The sequence below is a fragment of the Neovison vison genome, chromosome 2 (genome assembly GCF_020171115.1).
Source record: "Neovison vison isolate M4711 chromosome 2, ASM_NN_V1, whole genome shotgun sequence".
Lineage (NCBI taxonomy): Eukaryota > Metazoa > Chordata > Mammalia > Carnivora > Mustelidae > Neogale > Neogale vison.
Genome location: NC_058092.1, coordinates 15,010,620 through 15,030,568, shown reverse-complemented (window position 1 = coordinate 15,030,568; position 19,949 = coordinate 15,010,620). Strand labels below are relative to the sequence as shown.

The 19,949-nt window shown below is 40.5% G+C and overlaps 1 protein-coding gene across 6 annotated transcripts in view; it reads left to right on the top strand.

The window, feature by feature from the left end:
* Nucleotides 1-1,327: 1,327 nt before the first annotated feature.
* Nucleotides 1,328-19,949, top strand: part of HP1BP3 (heterochromatin protein 1 binding protein 3) — a 37,692-nt gene continuing 19,070 nt past the window's right edge. For 2 of the 6 annotated variants that reach the window (XM_044237335.1, XM_044237341.1), the window contains exons 1-8: nt 1,328-1,435; nt 6,954-7,146; nt 7,595-7,694; nt 9,738-9,891; nt 11,380-11,539; nt 13,866-14,009; nt 16,465-16,545; nt 17,644-17,798. In XM_044237335.1, the coding sequence (XP_044093270.1) occupies nt 7,051-7,146; nt 7,595-7,694; nt 9,738-9,891; nt 11,380-11,539; nt 13,866-14,009; nt 16,465-16,545; nt 17,644-17,798 (890 nt within the window). In that variant the 5' untranslated portion in view covers nt 1,328-1,435; nt 6,954-7,050. Of the gene's footprint in view, nt 1,436-2,182; nt 2,405-6,953; nt 7,147-7,594; nt 7,695-9,737; nt 9,892-11,379; nt 11,540-13,865; nt 14,010-16,464; nt 16,546-17,643; nt 17,799-19,949 lie in introns of those variants that run through there. The other 4 variants (XM_044237336.1, XM_044237337.1, XM_044237338.1 and 1 more) reach the window with 4 other exon arrangements.

Below are 19,949 nucleotides of genomic sequence, written 5' to 3'. Positions count from 1 at the left end.
TTCTTGGGTATTCAGCTGTAAACAACAGAATAGAGGGTGCGGGTGTCTGTGTGTGTGTGTGTGTGTGTGCATGTGCGTGTGCGTTGAGCAAAAGTCTGTGGAGGAGAAATCTAGCTTGCTCTTAACTGGGTTGCTTCTTGTATAAATGGCGCTAAAGACACTTTAGAGTAAAAGAGCAAAGGTTAGATGTTTTAAGTATATGAACACATAAAAATGGAATAGAGTCCATAAAAAGGGATACAAAGGATAGAAAGGTCAACAAAGAACAAAGGAATTGAGCAGGATAAAGAAATGGCACAAAATGACTGAACCCCCTTATGAACTAGGTTGAATATGACCACAGTCATGCCATTAGTAAGCAGTTTTTGGTGGTGGTGGTGAAATTTTATACAGCTCATTTTGCAACTGATGGAGAGGATGGCTATGACTGTGAAAGCTGGTGAGATAGTTAAAATGCTAACCATATAGCCTGAGGACTGGGCTAGCAAGTGCTTAAATGGTTTCCTAATAAATCTTTAGAATGATTAGCACATGCATTTGAGTATCAGCCATATTGCTGTGGCCTCGGGGTAATTCTAGTGTTTATTTCCGTATATTCATTACCCGCACTACCTCTACCCCACCACAAAACACCTACTTTAAATACATTGGCTTTGGAAATTTACATTTTTCAACAGTATGTGCATTGCTGAAGTCCGCTCATATCAACTGACATGACAGTTCAAAGGGAATTCCCTCTTTCCTGATGCCAAGGTTTACTTTCCGAGAACCCTTCTTGCGTATGCAGATCAGGCGGCCAAGGACTTCATCGACTAGAAAAGCAACTTTCCCAGTTCTTTTCCTGAATCACTACTCTGCCCTATACTGTTTGGATACTTAATAGGAATGATTTGTTCAACTCTTTCATGGTCATCAGAGAAAGGCAGTTTGTTCTTGTGCGGTGGCTGAATTGAGAAGAGGGAGATGCCAGCCCCTCTAAAGGCAGGCGGAGACCCGGTTAAGACCTGGGAGCCAACTAAAGAGTAGCGAAAGGGCCAGGGAGTGAAAAGAGGGCTCCTCCGAGGAAAACGAAACCGCACCCAAGCTAACGGGCACCACCGGGCAGTGCCCGGGAGAAGCGTGGCCGGACGCACCGCCGCCTCCCGGGCGTCCTCCCTCCTCCGAGCGCCCTCTCGCGTTCTCGCGCACCTGGCCGGGGAGGCAAGCCGCGCGCGTTCCCTCGACTCCCGCGGGCTGGGGGCGCGGTCGTGGTCGCGCGCGGGGGCGGGGCCGGCACGGGAGTGCGCGCGCGCGCGGGACCGCGGGCAGGGGGGCGGGGCGGCAGAGAGCGGCGGCTGGGCCTGGAGGACAGCGGCGACGGAGACGACGAGCGGCAGCGGGAGCGGCGCTGAGAGGCCGTGCCGAACGCGGGCGCCAGGAAGGGGGGAGCGCAGAGGTAACGCAGGACGGAACAGGCGGGCGGGGAGTGGGCGCGGGCTCGCTGGACCCCGAAGGCGAGTGGCCGAGGCCGCTCACCCGGGTCGCCGACGCCGCTCCCAGAGTGGAGGGGGCGGGGCGCTCGGGTCCCCGGAGGTGGTGCCTTTTGTCTGCCTTTCCCGGCCGCTCCGCCCTCCCTTCCCTCTCCCCTGCGACCTAGCCCCCTGCCCCTCTCGTTGACGCCTCCTCCGGGGCCCTCCAGCGCGCGCGCTCCCGCCCTTGTTTTGTTTGGACTGGGGGGAGGAGGGGGTAGCTCTTCCCTGGTCCAGGGCCCTGCGCCCCAGCGCGCCTGCGCCAGCGTCCTCCCGCTGCGTTCCGATTGGCTGAGGCCTTGCGCATGCTCCCGAGGCCCGCGGCGGACGCCGCCGTCACCCCCGCCCTACCCTCCCCCTCCGCCCCACTCCCTCAGCGGTTTTCGGAGCGGGTTCGAAAGATGCCGGCGGCGGTGACTGGCTGCGGCGGGCCCGCCCCCCGGCTTCTCCGCCTCTGCCGCCGCCATTACGGAGCTCCCAGTGGTGAGTGCGCGGAGCTCTAGTGCTCACGGTCCGCCGTTTCTGGTGTCGCGCGGGCGACCGCTGCCGTGGTTGTGGCGTCAGCCTCGGCCGCGTGCATCCCCGGGCGCGACCGACGCGCCCGGAGCCGCCGACCGCGCGGAGCCTGCGCCGCAGCTCCTCGGTGTCCGCCGCCGAGCCCTCCTGCCTTCCGCAGCGCTGCCTTCTTGGCCCCGCGCTCCCCCGCCTCTGCTCGCGCCCCGCACCGGCCGCTCCCTGCCTCTTTGTCTCGGCTGCGCTGTTCCCCGTGTGCCTCTCAGCTGTCTGGGCGGGCGTTTCCGAGCTGCCGCTGCCGCTGCCGCTCCTGCGATGCGGGCCTGAGCTTTCGTTTTCCCGTCTGGCATGCCCGGAGCTTGAAACTCACCGCGCCTTAGAAGGTGTGGTTTAATTTAAAAAGTCGAACTCGTGTATGTGGGCGTTTGTCAAGAGCTGGAGGCAGGTTTGCTGAAGTTAGAGCCTCAGATCTGAGTCTTGATACCGAATTGGCCACTGTCTGTGACCGAAAACGGGTCACCTAGCCTTTGGGGGGGAGTATTCTCTTCTGCACGGAGGATTGGACAAGGTGAACTTGATTGCCTCTTCAGCGTAAAAATTCTGAATTCTCTGTTGTTTATTATGCTACTGACTTTTCATTACGCTGAAAGGCGAGAGTCCAATTAGAAATATGTCTAGGAATTCGCCTGGGACTTGATGGGAGGAAGCTCTCGTGTCTTAGAGTGAAATTAGATGTGACTGGTTTTATTTTGGAAGATACTTTGATTTTGTTTTATCTGGCATGGGCATAAAGCTACTTGGAGCTTTTTTAAAGGTTGTTTGTTTTTTTTTTTTAAGGTTTATTTATTTATTTATTTGACAGATCACAAGTAGGCAGAGAGGCAGGCAGAGAGAGGAGGTGGGGGAAGCAGGCTCCCTGCTAAGCAGAGAGCTGGATGCGGGGTTCGATCCCAGGATCCTGAGATCACGACTTGAGCCGAAGGCAGAGGCTTAACCCACTGAGTCACCTGGGCGCCCCTTTTTAAAAATTTTTTAGTGCTCTTCTGAAAAGTTCAGTTTACTGTGTTTCAAAGTAGAAGTAACTTAAAGGTTTATTTTGTGTTCTGTTTAGTTTTTGGTTTGGCCGAGTTTTTAAACTAACTTGGACGATTTAGGGCGGAAAATTGGAGGAAGTACTCTGAACTGTCCATAGATAAATGAAAATCTTAACTATTTAGGCAGTTAACGTTGTGATTGTCTTTCAGGGGGGCCATGTAAGTGTCCATACATACCATCGATTCCCAAGGTAGACACTAATTAGGTACATACTGCTTTATTGAAGTGTGAAAGTTGGGGGGTGGGAGTTGCCAGCAAATTACTGGCATGCTTTTTGGGACGTTACTATTAAGTCAGAACGGTGAAAGACAAGGTTGCAAACAGTTTGATATATTCTGTGCATATAACTAGTGATTTTGTAATTTATAACCTATTGCACATTTTATGATAAAATATGAAATAGTAGTACTTTCCCTAAAGTAGGGATATCAGTAAACTGAAATACATTGTTAACCTCCTACTAATTTTTCTATTGCTTTCTCATAACGTAGAGAAAAATAAAAACTCCGAAATTCCAGACCCTTTCTATTGCTGGCATTAAATTAAAAACAATTTAGAATTTCCTTTTAAAAAGGCAACTCTTCGTGTAGTTAATCTAACATTTAGGGGGGAAAAAAAAGAACCCAGATTGGAGACCATAGGAGGACCACATAAACCACAGGTAAACTCATATTGGTTTTGGCACATAAAAAAAACGTAGCTGGGGGCGCCTGGGTGGCTCAGTGGGTTAAGCCGCCGCCTTCGGCTCAGGTCATGATCTCAGGGTCCTGGGATCGAGTCCCACATCGGGCTCTCTGCTCAGCAGGGAGCCTGCTTCCTCCTCTCTCTCTCTGCCTGCCTCTCTGCCCACTTGTAATCTCTCTCTGTCAAATAAATAAATAAAATCTTTAAAAAAAAACGTAGCTGGAAAACTTTTTCATCTGTTCATCATCCTTTCATTTAACAAATACTTGTTGAGCACCTATTCTGTGCCTCGTGTATTCTTAGGCACCAAGTATGCAGCAGTGAACCACCTAGATAAGATCTCTGCTGGGGAATAAACATGGTAGCCTAAAAGTCTGATTCAAAAGTGCAGCAACAAAAAGTTAAATTAATAGGTACATGGTGATGATAAGGCAGTGTGAGTTAACCATTCATATAGTTTTGTTAGCTCTGTAATGAACATTGAACATGTTAAGTAACTCATTATCCAGCCCATTAAAAAGAAAGTATTACACACTGAAGCTTTAAATTCCATGACCCTTCCCAAGGAAATTCAGAGCTGAGGCAAACATTTTTATTTTAAAGTTAACTCTTTCCCCAGTGTGGGGTTTGAACCCACAACCCCAAGATCAAGAGTTGCACTCTCTATGGATTGAGCCAACCTGGTGCCTCTGAAGCAAACATTTCTTAATATTTATCCCAAATAACTTTGGGTTTCATTTTTGGAGTGTTATTCACATACACTAAATATAGTGATAAGTAGTTAATTAGATGGCATTGTTCATTTAACTTTTTTCCCCAAAATTTGTCCCAACACATTATGTGTTGGACACTGTTCTAGGTGCTGCAAATACAGTGTGAATTAAAGGTCCTAGACGTTGTAGTGCTTGCAGTGCATTTGAGAGAGATACATAATAAACAACTAAACACATATTTTGAATTTCAGTTGGTATTAAATGCTAAAGAAACCTGAAGAATGAGGAGGATGGGAGGCCTTCCTGATGAGGGGTGTGACATTGAGCAGAAACCTGATTGAAGTGTCTAGGAAAAAAGTGTTCTAGTTTAAGAGAACAGCAGGTGCACACATCCTGAGGCAGGGATGAGCAGAGCACAGTGCCTGGACCAAAAGAAAGTTTTTGTGTTCGGGGTCAAGAGTAGAGTGGTGGGTGGAGTAGTTGGAGGTGAAATTAGTAAAATAGGGAGATCTGGTAATTGGGAGGTTTTGAGCAGGAGAGTGTCAGGATTTATATTTTTGGTAGATGGAGCCAGAAAGTTGGGCAAACCAACTTTTTTTTTTTTTTTTTTTTTAATTCCAATCTGAGCGTGCTTCTTCCCCAACCTAATTTAAACTGTCATTTTTGTCCTTGGATTAATGATGTCTAATATCTTTTTATGGCCCATGTGCTTGTTGCCCTGATACTAGTTTCATCACACTGGCATTAGTAGTAGCTTCCTTTGCATGTCCCCTCCCCTTTTAACTCATTTGTTTTAGTTTTGAGTAATTAATACAGTAGTCTGAAAAGGTTTGATACTTTTTTCAGTATTGTGTTTACAGGGAGAATTTATCTTAATAGGATACTCTATGAACAGAGTCTTCTGAAGGTTTTTGTTGACTTCACAGTAGCATTTTCAGCATAGCTAGTGTTATTGTGGGTTAAGAAAGATGAATTCATTAGGCATATCACTTTACCAAGAATAACCTGAATGTGGCGGTTTAATTCTCTGTAGGGTTCACATGTGAAGACAGCAGCAGATTTGCTTAGTGTTTTTTTGTTTTTTTTTTTTTTAGTTGTTTGAGAAAACATATTGCTGTGTAAGTGCTAGTTGCATGAATGAGCAGGTTTTTGTATTCAGATTATTCCAAGATAGACTTTGAGGTTTCACAAGCCTAAATAGTGTTCTTAAGCCCAGTGTGGCCATCTTTTCACAGACCAAAAAACAATTATTCTTATTTCTGTATTTTATAATTTTTTAAAGTGAATTGCTACAGGAACATTTTAAGTAGTTTTTATAACATGATAATTCAAAAAATATTCATAGATATTACTAATTTACTCTTGATAATAAGTTTTAGTGCATCTTGAATTCTTTCAGCTGCCTTTGCTTGCAGCTGATTGACAAGTCACAAGTCTGGCATTGCTCTTGGGGGTTCCAATAAAAAGATTTTCCCTGTAAATGTGAAAGGATTTTCTATGTTTGGGTTTTTTGGATTTATCCTAGTTATTGTAGGTATTGGGACTATTACATGACAAATAGAAAGCTCTTGAATTCCTAGACAGGGTCAGAGCTTAAAGTAGAGATTGAGTGACTGATCTGCTATTCCCCAAGTCTTTGTTAATGTTCATTAGCACAAAGATCTAAACACTCAAGTGATCATTTTCTTATATTTTGTAGAGATTTTTGTTGTAAAATGTCACTGAGTCCCTGATGAACTTTTTTTTTTTTTTGAGGGCAGAGAGTATTAATGATCAGGTAAATTTGAGTGACTACATGGTCACTCAAAACATGGGTTTTATCTTTGAATATTTAATTATGTTCTTCTATGCTAGTTTGGCTATTTTAAAAATAATAAATAAGGTCTTGGAGGCGTACTTCTGTTCTCCTAGGTGACAGTCTAAATTTGCTTCTCTAGGTCTGGAGGCTCTTAGAGTATCACGTTGTCTTCAGCAGGATTTTTTTCCCTTGGATTGCTTATCTAATGGAGATGAAGTCAAGATTGCAGATTATTTTCTTAGTCCATTTGAGAACAATAACAACGAAAACCTTCTCTCTTCAGTATTGAGTAACATTTGACTAAACTGTTCCTTGGTCTCCTTATTCTGTCTTTTCTAAGTTCCTGATGGTACCCGGAGGGGATTGGGGATAGGTTCCTTAGAAGCTTTCTTGTCTGTGTTGCCTTTGTTCATGTGGAAGGTGCAACAGCTGCTCTGGCTTGTGCATTTGTCTTAGTGGCTGCTTTACATAGTCTATATTGTGATAGTTGATTTTATCTTTCTGAATAACTGATCAAGTCATCTGTCACTTACCTATAAGTTTTATAGTTAATTTTTTCCCCTTTGGATGTGTATTAAATTTAGACATTTAGTTTAGTTTTGTTTCTTTTAATCTTCACACCAGGTCTTTTCTGTGCTTTAGGTTGACTCTTCACACTGAAACCATTAGGAAAAATCCTTGTGGTTAACAGCAGAGGCTTCAGAGTGTAACCTGTACTCGGGCCTAGAAATTATTTTAAATGGCGACTGATGCATCTCAAGGTGAACTCGTCCATCCTAAGGCACTCCCACTTATAGTAGGAGCTCAGCTGATCCACGCGGACAAGTTAGGTGAGGTAGGGGCTGACACATTCTTGAAGCTCACTCTTGGATCAGTCCCTGACTTCAGGCCCTGCTGGGTCCTTCTTGGTACATGTTCCTTTCCTTACTTTGGGGAGTTCTGGGGTGTGAATCTGAAAAAGGATCAAACATACAAAATTCTTTTCATCTTCCCTTTCCCCTCAAATTCCTGAGAAAACCTCCAATCTTCTAAATTTATTCCAAATCAAGTATAATTACCTGTTTCCATTTGAAATCCTAGCTGAAATAAAATATTTTGTAAAGTACATCTTAAAAACCATATTTATTACTTCAAAAAAACCTGTTAAAAGTAATTTACATCAGATCCTGGAGTCGACTTGAAGAATTCTCCTACATCTTCTGACACCCAGTTAGGCCCCTTGTGAAAGCGAAAATAGAGAAGTTTTCTTATGCATGTGTGATTATGGCTGTCTCTTTTCTTAGAAGGTAGAAGATAGCACCATGCCAATTCGTCGAACTGTGAATTCTACGCGGGAAACTCCTCCCAAAAGCAAGCTTGCTGAAGGGGAGGAAGAAAAGCCAGGTAAAGTAAAGCAGTAGACAGCCTAAAATGGCAAAAGTTTCTACTCCAGTTTGGAGTATCCCATAAATTCCTTTGAACTTAATTGTTCTTATTTCATGGTTGTTTTGGGGGGACATTGAAAGAGAGAAGTGGTACCTATAGATACGTCGTTTCCAGACCAAAGTGAGTGAAGTAAGAATTTCATCTTCTCTAAAGATTTTTAGAAGGCAAAAATTTCAGGTTCTCGGAATTAAAAAGAAAATAGTTGGCAAGAGCAGGAACCATCAGAGTGGCTTCTGGGCATACCGTGTCGTGGTGATGAAGGCCGTGGAGAAATGGGGGACTTGAGCCTTCAGGATGGACAGTGCAGTGTCACCCAGAAATCATCATGAGGCCTTAAAAGAGCAAATGGGCAATCAAAGTATTGGTTTGTATTTGGCGTTGGTGGAGAGAAGATCGGCTAGGCATAGTTGGAAACATAATGAATCAAGAAAAATGTAGATCCGTCAAACTGGGTAATAGTGCTCCTTTATGGCATCTCTAATCACCTCTTCTCCTTTTCCTTGTTTTTCTTCTTGTGACTTTTTTCTTTTCCTTATCCTTTTACCCTTTCTCCCTTGCCTTTCAGCTTTGATTTGCCAGGGATGAGCACATGGTGCTGTCCCTTTTGTGGCTATTAGAACTAAATATTTGCTGACCAGCATAGATTGGGAATAAAAAATATGTGCACACTGTTGCCTTTATACCTCACTGCAGCAGGAGTATACTCTTTTCCCAGCTGAAGCTGGGTTTTGTTTCAAAATGACTGTTAAAAGATGATCCAGATCAATAGCCTGAGGCAGTTAGGAGACACGGGAATCAGCGAATAAAAAAGGAGAGGTGCTGGTGAGGTGAAATTGGTTATTTTGTCCGAACTGCAATTGATGGCCCATCTTAAGCCACATTTGCTTAACGACAGTCAGCTAAAAGCCACTAAATCACTAATCACATCAGTTTTCAGAATACCTGCGGAGAGTTTAGATATTGGAGAAGTCAACCAGGAATTTAGAAAGGGTCCGTATTCGCTTCACAAGTTCTGTGTGTAATCCCCCATTATAGGATTTTGTATGTAAAAATAATAGGATTTCACTCATATTTTAAATTTTATAAATCCTGCATTTCACAGAGACAGACACAATAGTTTATTGAGTTAGAAACAGTGTCTTATACATACTGCATAGTTAGTGTCTGTTGCATTTACTGCACCTTTATTGATCCATCAACTGTTAAGCAGTTATTCTTTTTTTTTTTTTTTTTAAGATTTTATTTATTTACTTGACAGAGATCGCAAGTAGGCAGAGAGAGAGAGGGGAGGAAGCAGCTCCCTCTCAAGCAGAGAGCCCAATGTGGGACTCGATCCCAGGACCCTGGGATCATGACGAGCTGAAGGCAGCCACTCAACTGACTGAGCCACCCAGGCGCCCCATTAAGTGACCAAACTCTTCAAGCCTATACTTTTATTTTTTTTTGCCCAAGTTTTGCCACTTGAGAGTCCTTTTCTTTGAAGTCCCTACTTAACCATATCTGGCGTACTGTATTTTGTAGTAACTGGTCAAAGAGAAATGCTGAGAAAGACCCAAATTAGCAACTGCAGACCTCACTATTCCCCCTCTGGGATTTCTGCTCTTGTCCCAGTCCTTTAACCTGGAAAGTAGGTGTTAATTTTCTGTTACTCATTCCCTTCCTAAGATTTGTCTGTTAAATTATGAAATAGCTAATTTCTTAATTATGAATCTTATCATTAATATTGCATATTGTGGGCAAGAGATTTGATTTGAGATAATCTCAAATTGCCTAGTCCATCTCCTTTTCTCACCTAATGGTCTGGATAAACAATCCATTGAATAGGCAGTTTGAGTGACCTAAAGAAGGAAAGAAAACAGCAACTGATTGTCATTTGTTTGTTTTAGAATACATCTGTCAGTTGGAGCATTTGGATTTTCTGTTTAATAAGACTTTTGCCCTTTTATTGACTCAGTCTCTAATATATCTACTTGATCCAATTCTGCTCACCTGATTTTTTAGAACCAGACATAAGTTCAGAGGAATCTGTCTCTACTGTAGAAGAACAAGAGAATGAAACTCCACCTGCTACTTCTAGTGAGACAGAGCAGCCAAAGGGAGAGCCTGAGAATGAAGAGAAGGAGGAGAACAAGTCTTCAGAGGAAACCAAAAAGGAGTAAGGAGTCATGCATTCTTGCTATTTATAGTAATTGAAGACTGTGTAAGAGGACTGTAGATCAGATTATTTAAGGCATTATAACATTGGTTTATGCTAGATATTTGGTGTGTACTTGGACTTACTTTTTAGAATTATTGTTTGAAATAGGTTTGTTGTGTAGTTGTATGGCCTATTAGAGTTTGTAGTAGTTATCCTGATAGTGGTTTGAATAACTCAAAATTCATTGCTCTTGCCTTTGGAATTTCTTTTGCTTAGAATTCATTGTGGGAGTGTCTGATATTTTAATCATTGACATAATTTCAATAAGAAATGAAACATGACTCTAAAAATCTGACCTGGGAAACACTTCACCATTTTATTCCTGCCTCTGCCTCTGTGAGTTGTTTTTATATGCTTCTGTAAGAAAACATTAGTCTGTACCAGCTATTGCCAGAGTCCCCTAAAACTCTGTGTATGTTTGATGACGTAGTCATCAGTTGGAGGGTGACATTGAGAATCTGAAAGTGAAATTTGCTACTGATAATCTGTACAATGTGGTGGCATTTCTTTTTTATCTTTTTTGTTTTTTAAGATTTTATTATTTATTTGAGAGAGCGCGTGTGCACACAAGAGGGGGAGGGCAAAGGGCGAAGAACAAGAGCTCCATCCCAGGACCCCGAGATCATGACCTGAGCCAAAAGCAGCCACTTACTGGCTGAGCCACCCAGGCACCCCCAGTAATTCTTTTTTAATTTAAAGTGGGTTTTTTTTTGTTTTTGATTTTTTGTTTGTTTGCCAGGACAGCTGATCTTGTTCTGTTCTTTTCATAGTTGGTCAGAATTGTTAGAAATTGCTTTTTAAATGAATGAATAACTTGGGAATAACTGCACTTTCTGGGTGTAATCCTCAGGGAATCCTTTATAGGCTTAAGTTCTCTGGAATTTTTAGCAGCTACCCTGTATTTTAGGTGCATGGAGTGCTATTATTATTTTTAGAATACAATTTGTGTAATGCTTTATGTTCACAAAATTGTATTTACAAATATAATTCTTGCAACAAACTTGTAAAATATTTGGCCTTATATTACTATTTTACAGCTGAGGAGGCTGAGACTCAGGTCACCTGCCAAGGTCATATAGCTAGTAAATGTTAGAGCAAAAACCCAAACCCAGGTCTTCCAACTTCAGAGCTTGAGTTCTTTTCACTGTGCTAAATCACAGCTGTTGTAGTTAGAATATGTTTTAAAATTCAATTTCTTTAGTCTGCTGGACCATCATAGTGCTAATTTATCTGACTTCTACAACTAAGAGAAAACACCTTTTTGTTCATTTATAGTATCCAATTTTTTAAAAAGTTTTTATTTTGTGAAAATTTTGCTCATTTTATGTATCACTTTAGTGTGGAAATAAGACATTAATTTTTATCCTTCCTTTGTCTACTCTTCTTTCTGATTTTATACCTCTTTCTGCAGTTTACTTTGCATAATAACAATTCTTTGTTTTAAAGTGAAAAAGATCAGTCTAAAGAAAAGGAGAAGAAAGTGAAAAAAACAATACCTTCCTGGGCTACCCTTTCTGCCAGCCAGCTAGCCAGGGCCCAGAAACAAACACCGATGGCTTCCTCCCCACGTCCCAAGATGGATGCAATCCTAACTGAGGCCATTAAGGCAAGTTTTTATTACAAGCAGTTCATCTTAGATTTATTTTGTTCGTCTTTGGGTTATTTGAAAATGGCATATTTCTGTCCAGACATGAGAAATCTTGCTCTGCTTCCTAAAAGATACTTAAATAGAAGAAAGCCATTGTGAAGTTCATGTTTTATTTTTGTTTTTGTTTTTTAAGAAAATCACATTTGGCGAGCACTGTTAATTTTTTAATTCAAATTTATGAGAGCAGATATTTTTAACTTTAGTGTTTTGGTTAAATATAGATTCCCCCCCCCCCAGTTTATTGGTTAAATATACTATTTATTTGAAGGCTGAACTTGTTAATTCATTCGACAAACATATTTAAGGACTAACTTCTGTGTATCTGTAACCCTGCTAAGGATATAGCAGAGAAAAAAACAAACAGGGTCATCTTTGCCCTTAAGAAGTCTGATTCTGACTGAGAGTAACTGAGTAGCATAGAGGATTTTTATTTTAAAAAGATACACTTTCTTTAGGTCCAATTCAAAGCTGAGTGTCTAATACTGGTAATAGCTAGCTCACCTGAGCTCTAAGAAACCCTCTTAAAAACCTTACTACTTTGCCTCATCACCAGAAATTCTCTCTGCACAGTTTTATGACTTTGCTGTAATCCACTGACTCCCATTAGTTTACCAATAGCTTGCTTATTTTAATTTTTAAGGTTTTCTTCTAATCTGACCTTGCCTTTTTTGTTTAAGTTTTTCTGGTTATGCTTACCTTGCTAGTTTTGCATGATGAGATGATAATCTCACTAGTTCCTCTTACCATCTCATCATTCAAATTAACAAAATGCCCTCATTTTAGGGACCTTGTTGCTAAGATCTCAGTCAAAATTAGGGATAAAGACCAGTGTAATCAGCGGTGGTATACAGAGGAAAGAGGAGCCTTGTGGTCATTCTCAGAATTTGAGAATGACACATGAACTGGGAAAGGGTTAGCCTTCAGACCTCTCCCTGTACTCTTAAGAGGGCTCTCAACTCCTTAAAACTTTCTTGGTCTAGATAGCTTGACTGTAGTGAGATCTCTTTTCTTTGTATATCCTTTCTTCCAGGATTTCATTTACTTCATGACCTCTCAGCCTAAATTTTGAGGAGCAGAGTTACAATGAGGTTGGAGAAGGGACTAAAATTTTAAAGTAGTGAAACAAAAAGAACAATATAATTAGGCCTGAAGAATAGTTTGAATCTGCACATATTTGTACAAATGAGGCTATGTGTGTGTATGTGTGTTCCATGCAACGTAACAAATCATGATTTCAGACCACTGATACCATTTTGTGAATAAATAGGAGTCCTGATGTCTACTTCCATCTCTGTTAGTTTGGTGCAGCATGAATTGTTTTAGCATTAGAGAGTTCTTTTCTGCTTGATTTTCTTTGTATTTTCTTAAAAGATTAGGAGTAAACTTTAATGGGTTGTAATAGATCAAAGATACTTACTTGAAGTAGGTGAACCATATTAACACAACTTTGTTTTATGTTGTACAATTTTTCTTTATTGTCAAAGTTTATAAAATAACATTCAACCAAGTCTTTATCCAATGAGAATTAATTGACACATTTAGTTTATAGACAACGGCAACACAAAATTGGTGTACTAGCCGGTTAGGTTGGTAACAGATGCTCTTTATGTAAAGTATGTGAAAAAAATTTGCCACCTTCGTGACATAATGACCTATGTAAGTCTTCCATGGTCATTATTTAAATGGAATATAGATAAATTGGATGGAAACAGAAGAGGGCATTTTAAGTCACAGCCGAATGCCCTCATTGTTACCCAAAACTCTTCTTAAGATTTTCCATCTGTAAACCGTTTTATGCCATTTATTCAGATTATCTTTATGTTCTCTGCTGACATTCACACAAAGTCTACAGAGAAACATTGGTCTTTGTATGCTTAAAGCCCATTCCATAAAATGAACCAGATCTATAATCCTACAAGTAATAAAAATGTTATGTTTTCTTCATTTTAATGCTGGAGATCTGTCTTTTAAATATAGAATAGAATTAAAATGGGAAGAGGTTCTTCCTTGACACACAGAATATGGTTCATATGTTGTATTTTCTCTTTGCCTGTCTTGAAGTAAGTTAAAATTATTGTTGCAAAAAGATTGTATTTCTGTATTTTTCAACAGCCATGATGAACTGAAGTTACCTGAAAGACTGCTCCTTCTTTCTGCCATTTTTATCATCCTTTATCAAGTTCACCTCCAAAATAATTTATTTTGAAAATGTGTCAGTTTTTCTGTCTAATGAAAAGCAGCTAGTATAAAGTAATGTGTATGGTTTGGTAAATCTGTTTTCTAGGCATGCTTCCAGAAGAGTGGTGCATCAGTTGTTGCTATTCGAAAATACATTATCCATAAGTACCCTTCTCTGGAGTTGGAGAGAAGAGGTTACCTCCTCAAACAAGCACTGAAAAGAGAATTAAATAGAGGTGTCATCAAACAGGTATTAACCAATTATTGGGGATGATTTCATTTCAGCATGTATTAACTATTAAGTCCACAACATTTAGAGTTTTTGTGTTCTCTTTTGTAAATTAATATGACGATGAAATGCTTAAACTTAACCTATTTTTATTATTTGAGACAAGGTTTCAGAATCACGGGTGCTGGTTACCTTTGATAAGTTAACTGTTCTGGAAAGCAGAAGCATCATGATAGTGTAATTTGTTTCTGGTGCTCCTCGTACTTTTAGAAATTTTAATTATCTATTTTTTTTTAGAGAGCACGCTACAGTCCATGAGCTAGGGGTGGGAGGAGGGAGGGACAGAGTGAGCTGGAGTGAGAGTGAGCTGGAGTGAGAGCGAGCGAGCACACGAGTGCAGAAGGGAGAAAATCTTTTTTTTTTTTTTTTTTAAAGATTTTATTTGTTTATTTGACAGAGATCACAAGTAGATGGAGAGGCAGGCAGAGAGAGAGAGAGAGGAAAGCAGGCTCCCTGCCGAGCAGAGAGCCCGATGTGGGACTCGATCCCAGGACCCTGAGATCATGACCTGAGCCGAAGGCCGCGGCTTAACCCACTGAGCCACCCAGGCGCCCCAGAAGGGAGAAAATCTTAAGCAGACTCCATGCTGAGCACAGAGCCCTACACAAGGCTTGATGAGATCATGACCTGAACTGAAATCAAGAGTCAGATGCTTACCTGACTGAGCCACCCAGGTGCCCCATAATTAGATTTTCTTTGGGGGCCACTTATGCTTGAGATCACCTAGTACTGAAGATGAGAGCTAGAATTAAAGAATCATTTTCTTGGAGCAGCAAAAAAGAATTATTCTTGCCCCGTGTTTGTTAGTTTTAAAGCCTAAGTTATGTAACTAGACTTGTTACTGTTAATGTATTTGTAAATAGGTTTACTTTAACTTAATTTTAAAGCTTGTTAGGAGCTCAGAGAAGCCTGAGTAAGTTGAGACTGGTCTAAAACCAATATTGATTTCAGGCCTAAATCTATGTAATTTTGCATAGTACATAAAAATACTGCTTAGAATCACAAAAATTTAAAGTTGGAATGGACTTTATCTTAAATTCTCTTCATAAGTCCAGTAATCACAATCCGATGGTAGTGGCAGAAATGGTCAGAGGACCTAGTTAACTGCATTCCAAGAGTTCTGTTGCCTTTCTTACACCTTTCTGCGCAGTTTGATTAATACAGAATTCTGTGCCACTCAGGCATTTACATTGTGATTAGGAACTTTCAAGAAGTACTTCATTCCACAAATATATATTCTTCCTGTGTGCCGGGTTCTTAACGGCCCATCAGTGAGTAAAACAGATTGCTGCTGTGGATCTAATGTTACAGCTTTCTCAGAATGTTGTATAATGATAATTGTATGGCCTTCAAAACAGTCACTGATTAAAAGGTATTATCTAACCAATGTAATTAGAACCAAACACTTGTCCTCTACCATAGCATATGTCAGCACAGTTTATGAGCTGGCTTTGTGGGTTTTTTTGTTTTGTTTTTTTTTTTTTTTATGAAATACAGTTTATGACCTATTCTTGCCTCGTAGGCTGACCTCAGTTTGATGCTTAAACAACAGTTTATAGGCTGAAAGCATTTCAGCTTGATTGCTACATTCATAGTAGCACAAATAAAGCTAAGGTGTGGAGGACTCAGGTTAGTGCCAATCAGCTTTAAAGTTCTATGAAAGTGCTTTGTAAACTGTGGAACTATGTGGTAAGACTTACACATACCATATGGGGTGGCTAAGAATTAATCAGATAACTATTCCCATGTGCAGTAATAATCACTAATGGGCGATCTGGGAAGCACTGTAGTTTGAGATCAGCAGGCTGTAAACTTTTGCCAAGGAATGATCTTCCTTTCAAGACAGAGATTTTCTTATTATCCCTAAGAGATTGTCTGCCCTTCCCTTTTTTAAAAGATTTTATTTATTTGACAGAGATCACAAGTAGGCCGAGCGCAGGCAGAGAGGGGTGGGGAAGCAGGCTCCTCGCTGAGCAGAGAGTCCGATGCGGGGCTAGATCCCAGGACCCTGGGACCATGACCTGAGCTGAAGGCAGAGGCTTAATCCACTGAGCCACCCTGGTGCCCCAAGATTGTCCCTTCTTTCATAGTACTTTTTTGGGGGGTGGAAAGCTCATAGACTATCTAACCTGGTATCACAATAGCATTCTTCCCAGTTTTGTAAATGAGGAAACAAAGGCTCAGAGACTTTAGGGGGTTGTCCAGTACTAAATGGCTAGATGGTAACCGTAAAAAGGATTCAATCCCAAGTCTTTCAGTCTGTCCATTGTTCTTTTTTCTCTGAAGGGTTGAGCAGTACTGTACATTAGTTCTTATAGTACCATGCCCTGTACTTTGGGTAGTATAAAGTTATAAATATTAATAACACAGTAACTTAAAAATATTGATTATTGCAACTGTAATTACTTTACCTTAGGTAAAAGGAAAAGGTGCTTCTGGGAGTTTTATTGTGGTCCAAAAATCAAGAAAAACACCTCAGAAATCCAGAAACAGAAAGGTAAGAAGTCTCTACCACAGTTTGAGCTCTGTAAAACTGTTTCTTCCACTAGACATAACAGCACTGATTGAGTGTTCCCTGTGGGCCAGCACTGTGCCGAGTGCAGCCTTTTTCCTAAGGCCTAGAGAGGTTGTAAATGATTGGCTCACTGTTGGCCAGCTAATGAATAGAAAACAGGCAGTGTGTAAATCCAAGCACTCCAGCCCCAGAGCCGATGCACTTAACTGCCAGGAGTTGAATTATGGGAAACTGTAGGAATTATATTCCTTTATTGAAATATGAAATGTTAAACCAAAAGGGCATATGAGTGTATCTTTACCCAATATTAGACCCCAAAACTATACCCAGAGACTTTTTGTTTTTGTTTTTCTTTTCCTCTTCCTTTTCCTTTTCTTTTTTGTGCATACTAACACTTCTGTTCCTTGAGATACATATTTTCATTTATGGAAAGTATTTGTACTATAGTAAAGTGAAATATGTAGTATTTCCTCTATGTCAGTAACTGAAATCATGACTATTTCTCTATGTCTGTGTTTTTGCAACTCCAAAGATTTTTGTACTTTTTTTCTAAAACTTTGAATGAAATAAACTCTTTACAGAGCTTTTTGGTGCCCTGTGCTCCTTTTCATTCTTTGTTATTGAAGGCTAAGGATAAACTAGGACCTTTAATTAAAGTCTACGATTTTTTTTTCTTTCTTTCTTTCATTTTTTTAAGAGAGGGAGAAGGAGAGGGAGAATCTTAAGCAGGCTCCACACCCAGTGCAGAGCCCAGTCTGGGGCTTGCTCTCACAACCCTGATCATGACCTGAGCTGAAATCAGGAGTCGGATGCTTCACTGACTGAGACGCTGGGGCACCCCTCTTTTCGTATTTATACATATTTTAACTCTCAATCTGAAGTTCTTATCTCAAATAAGTTGCCACAAAAGTGCCATTATACTACCCCTGTGGTATATTTATTTGAATGTGGAAAAAAGTGATAGTATTCTACAATTGATTTAGCAGTCAATTTAGGTAAGCCCTTGAGTTGAATATAGAAGCATTCGAACAGAGAACTCCATATTCTGTAATGATGATAATTTTTGATATTATATTTCAGAACAGAAACTCTGCAGTGGATCCAGAACCACAAGTAAAGTTGGAGGATATTCTCCCATTGGCCTTTACTCGCCTTTGTGAACCTAAAGAAGCTTCCTACAGTCTCATCAGGAAATACGTGTCTCAGTATTACCCTAAACTTAGAGTGGACATCAGGTATGAGCTGTTTGCCTAGACTTCAAAATACAGATGTCTGTGTTACTCCCTTAGCCCCTTTCTCATGAGAAAGAAGAAAGAGTAAATATTCAAGAGGGAGAACATTTAGGGGCACCTGGGTGGCTCAGTCTGCCTTCGGCTCAGGTGATGATATCAGGATCCTGGGATTGAAATCCCCATTAGGCTCCTTTCTTGTCAGGAAGCCTGCTTCTCCCTCTGCCTGTTTTTCCCTCCGCTTGTTAGCCTGTGTACACGCTCTCTCCTTCTGTCTCTCAGTATCTCTCTCTCTGACAGATAAATAAATCTTTAAAAATAAAAATGAATGCTTGGGTTGACTTTAACATTCCAGCTCTTGTGAATAATGCTGCTCTATGCTCTCTGACTTAGAGATGTACTAACATCTCTTTAAAATCCTGCTTTCAGTGCTTAAGGGTCTATATGCAAGAGTGGAATAGCTAGATGATACAATAATTCTAGTTTTTATTTTTTTTGAGAAACTGCCATACTGTTTCACACAGCAGCTGTATCATTTTACATTCCAGCCAACAGTGCACAAAGGTTCTGATATTTCCATGTCCTCGCCAACCCCTGTTTTTCTGGTATTTTGATATTAGTTATCCTCAGTTGGTATGAGGTGATTGGTGTATGCTCTATTTTTTATTTAGAGTTTGAAACGTAAGAGAATTCAGGTTTCTAAAAACCTCTACAGAGGGGCACCTGGGTGGCTCAGTGGGTTAAGCCTCTGCCTTCGGCTCAGGTCATGATCTCAGGGTCCTGGAATCAAGCCCCGCATCGGGCTCTCTGCTCAGCAGGGAGCCTGCTTCCTCCTCTCTCTCTGCCTGCCTCTCTGCCTACTTGTGATCTCTGTCCAATAAATAAATAAAATCTTTAAAAAAAAAAAAAACACCTCTACAGAGACAGTACTGTCTTCGTCATTTAAACATTTAAGGTAGAGTTCTGGGAGAATTTTGGTAGTAATTCATTTCTTAAAAATTTGCTACTTAAATATATGTAGAATGATAATTTAGAGTGTCACATGTGCTAATCTGTGGTTTCATGCAGACGTATTGTTTAAATTTATAATTCACAGTTTATGTTTTAAGTGTGTTTATGTGAGATCTTTGTTATCTGACTTTTAGAGAATTGTCTTCCAGTACAGAGTCATTTCTGTGATTCCTGTCTTGCATGCACATTGTCCTATACTGTTTAGCTCCAGTATGTACTTGAATTACTGAGGCTTGCGATTAGAATTGCTGTAGTTTCAATCCAGACGCCACATTTTCCGAAAACCACTTCATGATCTTCAGAGTGCCCAATTAAAGAGTCAATGAAATGGTACAAAAGAAAAGGGAATCATAGAAGCACTAAGTTTGAAATTAATATCCTGATTTTTTCATGCTTTTTCTGCTGAGTATGACCCACAGATAGAGCTTTGAGCTAGAAATGCGTGTGTGATGCATGTACGATGCATTTAAAGATGGAAACACATTTCACATTCATTGCTCTTTACTCTCTGGTAATTAGAGACCTTATCACCTCCCAGCTTTTTTCTTTTCTTACCATACTGCTCTTCTCACAGGAGACAGGTTGTTGCTAGCAGCAGAACTTCACTCCACGTCTAATCTTTAGGAACATTTCTCGTCATCATCTTATGTTGAACAAAATTTGTCTGATAATAGATGGGTTACCAACCCATAATGGCAACAAACCTGAAGATCTTTATCTATGACCTTATTAATGATAACTTTTTTTTTTTTTTTTTTTTTTTTAGGATTTTATTTATTTGAGAGAGAGAGAGGGAGGAAGAATGAGAGGGGAGAAGGTCATCCCTTACCTTTGGTTCTGGGAGCTGAGAGCCTGATGTGGGTCTCGATCCTGGGATTCCAGGAGCCGAACACAGTCGCTTAACCAACTGAGCCACCCAGGCACCCGATAACTTTTTCTTTTGAAACCCTTTTTCATTTTACTGTTGTGACACCATAATGATTTTGTCTCTGACTGTAGTGGAATCTTGTAGTACATACAATTAACATGACAATTTAGTTGTACTTAGACTTGGTCAAACAAAAGAGCAAAAAAAATGCAGTTTTGTTTCATTTTATTTTAAAGATTTTTTTTATTTATTTGACAGAGAGAAAGATCACAAGTAGG